Source organism: Oncorhynchus kisutch, unplaced genomic scaffold (genome assembly GCF_002021735.2).
Source record: "Oncorhynchus kisutch isolate 150728-3 unplaced genomic scaffold, Okis_V2 scaffold2068, whole genome shotgun sequence".
Classification (NCBI taxonomy): domain Eukaryota; kingdom Metazoa; phylum Chordata; class Actinopteri; order Salmoniformes; family Salmonidae; genus Oncorhynchus; species Oncorhynchus kisutch.
The window spans coordinates 26,043-36,893 of NW_022264013.1; the positions used below are offsets into that span (position 1 = coordinate 26,043).

At 42.0% G+C, this 10,851-nt stretch overlaps 1 protein-coding gene across 3 annotated transcripts; it reads left to right on the forward strand.

Moving 5' to 3' along the window:
- Positions 1 to 670: 670 nt before the first annotated feature.
- On the forward strand, positions 671 to 10,254 carry LOC116369117 (uncharacterized). Of its 3 annotated transcripts, XR_004208581.1 has the most exons (8): positions 671 to 851; positions 1,121 to 1,196; positions 1,426 to 1,544; positions 1,774 to 1,810; positions 1,942 to 2,333; positions 5,691 to 9,314; positions 9,482 to 9,569; positions 9,910 to 10,254. XR_004208581.1 is itself a non-coding variant. In XM_031819350.1 (4 exons), exons 1-4 carry the CDS (start codon positions 1,086 to 1,088, stop codon positions 2,374 to 2,376), a joined length of 702 nt encoding a protein of 233 aa, XP_031675210.1. In that variant the 5' UTR covers positions 885 to 1,085; the 3' UTR covers positions 2,377 to 2,449. The 3 variants fall into 3 exon arrangements, 1 of the variants encoding a protein (XP_031675210.1); XR_004208580.1 differs by lacking the exon at positions 671 to 851 and having other exon boundaries at positions 885 to 1,196; XM_031819350.1 differs by lacking the exons at positions 671 to 851; positions 5,691 to 9,314; positions 9,482 to 9,569; positions 9,910 to 10,254 and having other exon boundaries at positions 885 to 1,196; positions 1,942 to 2,449.
- The last annotated feature ends 597 nt before the right edge of the window (positions 10,255 to 10,851 follow it).

Consider the following 10,851-nt stretch of genomic DNA (forward strand, 5'->3'; position numbering starts at 1 on the left):
TACACTGCTTTTTTGGGCTAAAGGTGTTTGTGACACATGCATGTGTTCCAATGATGTCATAATTGTCTGTAGGTTCTATGTTGCCTATCAACTTGGCTGTCCTTCAGAAAGTAGATAATACTTGTATTTTCAAACGATTAATAAAAATACTAGCAACAAAACAAACCAAATAGATTTAATCCATTAATATGATATTGCCAGATGGAAGAAAATAACAAGGTAGGCCTAAACTGTAATAAGATATATCTTATAGACTGCTTCAGTGCATTTGGAAAGTATTCAGACCCCTTGACTTTTTACACATTTCATTTTTTACGTTACAGCCTTATTCTAAAATGGATTACATACAACATTTTCCTCATCAATCTACACACAATATCCTATAATGACAAAGCAAAAACAGTTTAGACATTTTTGCAATTTAAAACGGAAAAAAACAGAAATACCTTATTTACATAAGTATTCAAACCCTTTGCTATGAGACTCAAAATTGAGCACCGGTGCATCCTGTTTCCCTTGATCATCCTTGAGGTATTTCTACAACATGATTGGAGTCCACCTGTGGTAAATTCAATTGATTGGACATGATTTGGAAAGGCACATACCTAAGGTCCCACAGTTGACAGTGCAAAAATCTATTTTAATTCCAGGTTATAAGGCAACAAAATAGGGAAAATGCCAAGGGGGGTGAATACTTTCGCAAGCCGCTATAAATGGTTCAGTTCACATAAACAGTCATTATTTTCAGTTTGAGAGATCATCCCGGGCTTTGCCCCTTCTGCTGTAGCTGAGATGTCCCTGTAGGACATAGAACAACAAGACTATGATGTTTCTGACACTGAGAGAGTCAGGTAAGGCCACTTACACTCTGTCCAGTTAGATATTTGTGTGGAGATTAAGAGAGAGAGACTAATAAGAAAGAACTTGTTATGGGGCAGGTCAGGCGTCATTCATGGAGTCATTTGTAGGGTCAAGTCCCCAGCCAATCTATTTGAACCGCTCATTATTTGTGGCCATGTATTAACTACTAAGTGAGTCTTTGACATGAAGACAGTGGTTAGATTCTGCCATGGGGACCTGCTCTGATGTTGTTTCCATTCTCTCCTGGTTATGACCATAGAGCCTTGTCCCAGTCTCTAGACCTGCCTGTCTGTGTGATGGATGACCACCTGACCTCTGAAGCTGTCAATGAGATGGTAAGTTGACCTTGTCATTTCATATTACAACATTAATCCAATAAAATGTTATAGTGATGCTATCATTGGCAATGTTGACGTACCACAACCATCTCTGTTGTGTTGCAGTTGTTTAATTGGCCCAACGTTGCCAATGCTCCTCCACTCTTTAACAGTTAATAATAATTTCAGTATGATATTTGTTGTATATAATGTTTTATTATTTGCAATATAATTACATTTCTACCAGGAGCAGAGCAATTCTACCAGGAGCAGAGCAACCTCAGTGATGGAAACCACAGAAGAGGGGAAGCTCAACAATGTGGAACATCTGACACTTATGGACTTCCTTCAAAACCTAACTGAGAAGTATGTTCTGTTTTCTTTGGTACTATCACACCTTCAAGGAAATAGGATCAAATTAGAAACTGATCAATCGGGAAAAAAAAATTCATTGCTAGAAAAGTTGTCACATTGCAATTTTGCCAAAACAACTGACACAAAGCAAGTATAACTTCACGATCAGGCAAATAATTAAATAAAAACAATTCTGCCACGCATCCTGATATGACAACATTTATAACAATATTGTTTTCAGGCAATGGAGGGGGATTCGTGAGGGCATGTTTGACCCGGTAAGATCATGTTACTGACAATTTAATTAGATTACCATGAAAACTCTGCCTAATGTTTAACCTTGTTCATAAGCTTTTGAAAGACGCACTATGCAACATTTTAAAACACTTCTTCTGTTTCTGGAATACAGCTGACAAAACAACAGCTTGCCGGCTTGTGTCTGAGGATTGTCCAGTTTTTATCGGACAAGCTGATGCAGATCATCATCCCAGGTCTTTACGAACTACTGGGCATCCAAGATGCTGCCTCCTCTCCATTGTCACAGAGATCTCTCACAGCGTCACTCACCAGTCTGTTAGACGATAAGACTAACACCAAGTCCCGCGTGAGATTTACTGAGGCTGGTGTACCTAAGAGGCCAGGCAGTCGAAAGTCGTACAATAGCTTTCGCATCCCGACTCCCTACCCTTCCTCCAACTGTATGGATCAGGAAGAGGAAGAAGAGCAGGAATCACAACTTAAGTCCAAGGAGATTTACCTGACTAAGGGCAGTGGAAGCTACCTGCCCAAGGGGGCCATGAGGTATGTTCTTAAAGGGAAATTTAACAACTTCATATTCATCTAGACAATCTGGACCCTTTCTTTCTAAAATTATCTGCCGAAATTGTTGCCACCCCTATTACTAGCCTGTTCAACCTCTCTTTCGTGTCGTCTGAGATTCCCAAAGATTGGAAAGCAGCTGCGGTCATCCCCCTCTTCAAAGGGGGGGACACTCTTGACCCAAACTGCTACAGACCTATATCTATCCTACCGTGCCTTTCTAAGGTCTTCGAAAGCCAAGTCAACAAACAGATTACCGACCATTTCGAATCTCACCATACCTTCTCTGCTATGCAATCTGGTTTCAGAGCTGGTCATGGGTGCACCTCAGCCACGCTCAAGGTCCTAAACGATATCTTAACCGCCATCGATAAGAAACATTACTGTGCAGCCGTATTCATTGATCTGGCCAAGGCTTTCGACTCTGTCAATCACCATATCCTCATCGGCAGACTCGACAGCCTTGGTTTCTCAAATGATTGCCTCGCCTGGTTCACCAACTACTTCTCTGATAGAGTTCAGTGTGTCAAATCGGAGGGTCTGCTGTCCGGACCTCTGGCAGTCTCTATGGGGGTGCCACAGGGTTCAATTCTTGGACCGACTCTCTTCTCTGTATACATCAATGAGGTCGCTCTTGCTGCTGGTGAGTCCCTGATCCACCTCTACGCAGACGACACCATTCTGTATACTTCCGGCCCTTCTTTGGACACTGTGTTAACAACCCTCCAGGCAAGCTTCAATGCCATACAACTCTCCTTCCGTGGCCTCCAATTGCTCTTAAATACAAGTAAAACTAAATGCATGCTCTTCAACCGATCGCTACCTGCACCTACCCGCCTGTCCAACATCACTACTCTGGACGGCTCTGACTTAGAATACGTGGACAACTACAAATACTTAGGTGTCTGGTTAGACTGTAAACTCTCCTTCCAGACCCATATCAAACATCTCCAATCCAAAGTTAAATCTAGAATTGGCTTCCTATTTCGCAACAAAGCATCCTTCACTCATGCTGCCAAACATACCCTTGTAAAACTGACCATCCTACCAATCCTCGACTTTGGCGATGTCATTTACAAAATAGCCTCCAATACCCTACTCAACAAATTGGATGCAGTCTATCACAGTGCAATCCGTTTTATCACCAAAGCCCCATATACTACCCACCATTGTGACCTGTACGCTCTCGTTGGCTGGCCCTCGCTTCATACTCGTCGCCAAACCCACTGGCTCCATGTCATCTACAAGACCCTGCTAGGTAAAGTCCCCCCTTATCTCAGCTCGCTGGTCACCATAGCATCTCCCACCTGTAGCACACGCTCCAGCAGGTATATCTCTCTAGTCACCCCCAAAACCAATTCTTTCTTTGGCCGCCTCTCCTTCCAGTTCTCTGCTGCCAATGACTGGAACGAACTACAAAAATCTCTGAAACTGGAAACACTTATCTCCCTCACTAGCTTTAAGCACCAACTGTCAGAGCAGCTCACAGATTACTGCACCTGTACATAGCCCACCTATAATTTAGCCCAAACAACTACCTCTTTCCCAACTGTATTTAATTTTTATTTATTTATTTATTTTGCTCCTTTGCACCCCATTATTTTTATTTCTACTTTGCACATTCTTCCATTGCAAAACTACCATTCCAGTATTTTACTTGCTATATTGTATTTACTTTGCCATCATGGCCTTTTTTGCCGTTACCTCCCTTCTCACCTCATTTGCTCACATTGTATATAGACTTGTTTATACTGCATTATTGACTGTATGTTTGTTTTTACTCCATGTGTAACTCTGTGTCGTTTTATCTGTCGAACTGCTTTGCTTTATCTTGGCCAGGTCGCAATTGTAAATGAGAACTTGTTCTCAACTTGCCTACCTGGTTAAATAAAGGTAAAATAAATAAAATAAAAAATAAAAATCTCCAGCATCACCATATGTGAAAATTACACATTTCCATGCTTTGTAGTAAAAAAAAATTGAGAGGGATGTAACTGTTTCCAATAGTGCCAAGAAATTAGTGCTTTTTGAGGTTGGTTTGGTTTCGATTCAAATATTTAAAAAATAATCACGGTTTTGGATACTTTTTTTAGACATTGAATGCACTATGGATTATGTGTGTTGAATGCTGTAACAACACATAATAAAACAATGAATAAAAGTCCCATGATGGTAGTGACTGTCCATTACTGTTTATGACTTATCAACCATCATTTACTTTCTCATATAAAATATTTATTTGATGACTTTATTATTTCATTCCAAGTCATCAACTCATCTCTATAGAGCTGCTGCTTATCCTGTCTGACAAAATCACTATTTTAGTAGTTCTTCTAAGTAAATAAGACCTACTTTTATGACCACTGAACACCAACTGTCAATCACTTAGATCATGTATTTCCAGGTAGAGAATCCTCGCAACACAACTGCTTTTTATCTCTCTCATGCATTCTCTTGTCTCTCCGTCTCAGTCAATGAGGTTTCCGTATCTGCTCCACACAGAGTGGACAAGTAAGTGGGCGTGCAATGGATTATGGGCTTTAATTGCCATATTTTCTGTGCTAAACTATGTAGAATATTGACCTGTTGGAAACTACAACTCCCTACTACATTGCATAGTTCGTGCTTGATCTGATTTATCTCTACAGAAACTGAGCATCGAGCTCACAGAAGAAGAAAAAAATTAACTATATGGAATTCAAATAATTGAGCCGACGTCGGTCAATTAGTTGTTTAAAAACCGAAAAATAACAAAAATGTTGGTTAAATGCTCAGCTCTAGAGTCTAATGACATCATCAGTGTGCATCGTGTGATTTTAACCAATTATGAGTAGGCATTGCCTACTAATTGGTTGATGTCATAGAAAACACTTATCTTCCTCTTTCTTTTTTACTACAAAACATAGAAATGCCCGTTTTTCACATATGCTGATGTTGGGGTGGTGCTGGAGATGATGAATATGAAGTTGAAACATTTAGAAATTTCCCTTTAACATTTCTTCAAACTGCCTTTTATTTATGATTGTCCTTGAAGTTATTAGAAGTTACAGTATTTGAAGTTTATAGCAATTTGGATTTTTGTAGAGGATAGATATTGCCAGGATAGATAGATATCTACAGGCCAGTTTCAATACAAATGACTTATACAAAATACATTTTATTGGGCTTTAGAAATTAAACAGTTAGGCTGACATCACACTAAGGTTTTTTCTCAGAGAAACAGCAGTGTTTTCCTCATTGTTTTCAATGGTGCAGATGTATTTGACACACTGAATGTGCATCACAGCTTAACATATTATTTGTTTGACTTTGATGATTTCTGTTGTTTTTTTCCCCAAGGATTCTAACCTCTCTGTCTGATGTGCAGAAAAAAACAACCAACTCTGAGACGCTACAAGTCCTCTTAGGTGTCTCAGAGGACACCCTCGTCACCTGTGTGCAGGACAGCCTGCAAGGTTCTCTCTCCAAACTTGCATGCATGTCCAATTCTCCATCTGGAAGTGCAGGCTCTATGATGCTAACCCCTGCTGTAATGGCAGAGTTGGCTAAAGATGTCAAGTCGGCCTTATCAGTGGTCGTTAAGAGTGCCTCCGCAAGCCAAACCTCTCTAGTGACACCGGTAAGGGGAGACTCACAGACCAAGGTAACTGAGAGCATGGTGAGAGAGCTGGCTGCTAAACTTGAAAAAGTTGACCAAGAGAGCAAGAGTCTAACAGGGCAAGTCATGACCACGATCTCTGACACAATGGTGGCTTTTGTTGACGAGAACGAACAGAATTTGCTGGAAGATCTGAAGGACAAGATCACGTTTTTGGCATCGCATGTTGGCTTCATTGACGATCTTGATGCCCTGATAAGGAAATACGAGAGCAGCTACAATATTGGTGAATCTGGTTCCTCCTGCACGCTCACGTCTAAGAGCATCCAAAAACTCTCCAGCAGGGAGTTTCAAACATCAGCAATACAAGCAGTGAGTGGAGTTCTTGCCAAAAAAGTCAGTAGTTTGAGCTTTCCTAGTTCAGTCGTTCAGTCTGAGTTAACAGGTGCTGTATCAGGTCAAACATTGTCTGGCATTGTAAAGACAGAGTCAATTCACCCAGTGGGCTCAGCAGCGTCAGTAGTTGTTAAGACTTTCGTGTCAGATATGAAGTCCTTGGCTGAATCTGAAGAGAGTCCCCAACAGAAGAGTGCCTGGTCTGCTGCTGTTCACATTTACCACAGCATCCAAAACAACTTGAAAGATTATTTCGGCAAGCTTCAGCGATGTGCCTTAAAGAGCATTGTCACATATGATGATAACATCACAAATGCTGAGTTTAAGGAGACAGTTCCACTTCCTTGCTTAAACATGAAATATAGGCCCAGTAAGAGTGAGCCTCAGTTGCCAGAGTCCACTGGTGCAGTTACTTTACAAAGAGGCCTAAGTGAGAGATCAAAACTTCTTTGGGCACACACTGAGTCAGAAGAAAGCAAGCTCCTTCTGACAACTTGCACCAAAGAAGTAATCTCAGAGCCTCTGGTCTTGTACAACACTGAGATGTCAAAGGAGGACCCCCTGTACACTGTTGGAGAAAAAGGATCAGGCTTCTCTATTGAGAGAGAGAAATTTGTAGAGGGTGTTCTGGCTCAGCTTGGGGATATCTCCCATTCCAGGTCCTCATCACCAATAGTTTGTGAGTTCTCCTGTCAAAATGAGGACAGCAGAAGTAAGGCCACAGCTTCTTTGACCAGTCTGTTAGATTGTATTAGAAAACTCTCAAGTGAGGAATTCAAGAGAGACACCAATCAAGCAGTGAGTGAGTTCCTAGTTAAAAAGTCCACCAGTAGCTTAACTAGTGCACAGCCTGCTTATTCTGTAGCATCCAGGTCTTGTTCCGTTCAAAACCAGAGAACCTTGTCAAAGCATATTTGTGCGGATTCTGCTGCCTTTGGCATCATTGACACATTTGTGGAAGACCTGCAGAGCTTGGCGCAACCTGCAGAAGTAGAGGAGAGAGAACCTGACCTCCAGGAAAATGTACAAAAGCGAAAGAGCAGGATCTGGTCTGCTACCACTAGTTTATATAAAAATATTAGGAAGATATTAAAGGGCTTCACCATTCACCGGCGGAGGTCAGACGTGCAGAGAAGAATGTCTAGCCATACACCCACAGAGGACTCTGGACATCTTGTGACTAAGGAGTACCTTGGTTTGGCAAGCCAGAACTTGACGCAAGCTAGTAAGAGTGTGCCTCACTTGCCCAGTTTGAACCAGGAAGTGACTCTACACATGGGTGTCAGCGAGAGTTCAAAACTTCTCTGGATTGAAACAGACGAGGGTCTAATGAACAATAGTACCAAACAGGTCATTTCAACAATCTTGACCTCATGCGAGGATCAGACATCAAATGCACCTTGCTTCTCCACAGTAGGAAAGAAAATATCTGATATGTCCCTTGAGGTCAACATGTTGGTAGGTGGTGTTCTGTCTCAGCTGAAGGACATCTCCTTGTCAAGGTCCCCAACACCATGTGAAGACATGTTTGAACGTCTCCAAGGTTCTACTGAGCGAACCTCTCCAGTAAGTCTAGATTGCTGCACGGCTGCCTCCAAAGGCATTGCATCTTCCCACAGTCTTTCAACAAAGAGCCTCCAAAAACTCTCTAGTCATGAGTTCCAAACCAAAGCTGAGAAAGGAGTGAGTGAGGTCCTCTCTAGATCATTTAACATTGTGGAGGAAGGTACAACAGATAAGTACCTTCAGTCTGTATCTACATCCACCACATCTACTGATATTATACAAACCATGGTGAAAGACCAGCAGGAGCTCACCCAGACCACCCAATCATCTGACATGGTATCTGGAACCTCCCTGCTCACCACTGGAGAGGTTTCTGAGAAAAGGATCTGGTCTGTTGCTCGTAACATCTACTACAGTCTGAGTTTCTCAGAAAAGATCTTCAAAGATCAGACACAACACTTGGTTCAATCCAAATCTTTACACATCAAAGTAGTCCTGCATCACAAAGAGCAAGTCTCGGCCATCTTGAGGTCAACCAGAGCAGTGTTACACCTGGTGGAAACAATGCCTGTGTGGACATTCCGCACAAATTACTACCTAAAACCACTGAGCTCTCAGGATCCATGCTGGAGGATATTGACACGATCCGTTGTAGGAGTGCTGACAGCCAAAATACAAGAAATACCTCTTCTTCACGCTCCTCCATCTCTCTAACACCTACTTCAAAATTAAGGCAGTCGAAATGGCACTTTGCCTTACCCGGGACTCCCATCCCCACTGAGTTTCCTGCTCAGATTGACTTTCCCATTGTTAGAAACACAATCATTGAGGACTTCTTTCACACAGAGGACTTACTTCCTGTAACCTTTGTGGACAAAGTCAGGCAAGCTGCTGGGCTGGTAGTGGACATTATGGTGGAAAGTGTTGAGAACACACAGGAAAATGGACAGGGTGCTTCACATCTTGACGACCTCCGATCTGCTGTTAGGAAATTGAGAAAAATCATATCCACTTGGACCATCCACATTTTCAGCCATGAATTGGTGGATAAAGTGATAGCCCTTCAGGACAGCCACAGCACTCCAAAGGTCTTAACATTAGAAGCAGCCAAAAGTGCTTCAGACTCCATTCTTTCAAGGCTGAAATGGGGAAAGGAACAATGTGCCATATCCAAGGAGCTCTCCTCTCATCTTCTCCAGATATTTGCTGAAGAGACAGTGAAGGGCTTCCTGAGACAGTGGTCAGATGATTATGAAAACATAAACTTTGATGTTTCAGTCCAGAATGATCCAAAGACTTCTACTTGCATGGTCATTCTTCAAATGATCACCAAAGCCACTGCTAAATGTTATTTTGAGTCCACTACCAGCGTGGCCACCAGTGACATTGTAGAAGGCGTGTTTGATTTGGAAAGGGATACCATCAGCAGTACTGGAGAGCAGGTCCTCACCTTTAACACAAAGGTATAGTACACATACATCTTTCATGAATAACACTGCTGTTAACCTTTTATGAGATATATGATTCTTTGTGTCATGGCATTGCACTGCTTCTTTGCAATTGATATCCTGTACTTTAAGATATCGAAAAAATTTCAGTTTGTTTTAATGTGCCTTTTCCCACCAACCAGGGTTCCAAGAAAGTTAGTAAGAACCTCTGTCCTCAAGAGTCTCTGGAGTACCAGCCTCAGAACATTTCCCCTACTGTGTACTTTACAGGTAAGCCCTGCTGTTGTTGAGGCTGCTGCTCAGTCAAGACGGAGACATTATCCCTTTACCATTCCACTAATTCATTTGGAAAGACATTGTACTCCTCTGAGTTGTTACCTATGACATACTGTACTGTGGGCTGGGTGGTAGCCTAGTGGGTTAAGAGGTTGGGCCAGTAACCGATAGGTTGCTGGTTCAGAATCCCTGAGTTCACGAGGCAAAATCTGTCAATGTGCTCTTGAGCTAGGCACTTCATCCTAATTGCTCCTGTAAGTCTCTCTGGATAACTGTGTCTGATAAATGAGTTAAAATGTAAATTGATGGCATGCTGGATGGTCTTTCGTTGCAGAGACGATGACAACATCTCATGGCTCCTTTTCTCCAGAGGGAATTTATGATATCGCATCGTCCTTCCCACTTGAAGAGAAGAGTCGCAAACCCTCCCTTTTCACCAGATTGTCTAGATCCATCAAGAAAGGCTTTCTCAGCCCATTCAAATCTTCAAGGAAAAACAAATTATTTAATTAAATTCCTCATTATAACAACGAGAGCATTCATTTGTTCAGATGAGAATCTAATCGTATTGGTCACACACGCAGAAAACAACTGTGAGAGGCTTTATTACGAGCACATTCCCAACAATGCAGAGTTAAAAAAGTAAGAAAATATTTTCTAAATAGTAACACAATAACAATAACAAGGCTATATACTAGGAGTACCAGTACCGAGTCAATGTGCATGGGTGCGAGGTAGTCGAGGTAATACAGTATGTACATGTAGGTAAGGGTAAAAGTGACTAGGCAATCAGGATAGATAAAAAACACAGTAGCAGCAACTAGTGTGAAAGTCGGGTCAGTGTCACAGTGAATGTGTGGGTAGAGTGTAGTGAGTGTGCATCGAGCCAATTCAAGAGAGTCAGTGGAAAACAATTAGAAAATACATCAATGACAAAGGTCAATGCAAATAGTGCAGGTGGCCATTTATTAACGTTCAGCAGTCTAATGGATTGGGGGTAGAAGCTGTTCAGCAGTCTAATGGCTTGGGGTAGAAGCTGTTCAGCAGTCTGACTTGGGGGTAGATGCTGTTCAGCAGTCCTATAAATTGGGGTAGAAGCTGTTCAGCAGTCTAAATGGCTTCGGGGTAGAAGCTGTTCAGCAGTCTAATGGCTTGGGGGTAGAAGCTGTTCAGCAGTCGTATGACTTGGGGTAGAAGCTGTTCAGCAATCTAATGACTTGGGGGTAGAAGCTGTTCAGGCTGCGTATGGCTTGGGGTAGAAGCTGTTCTGCAGTCT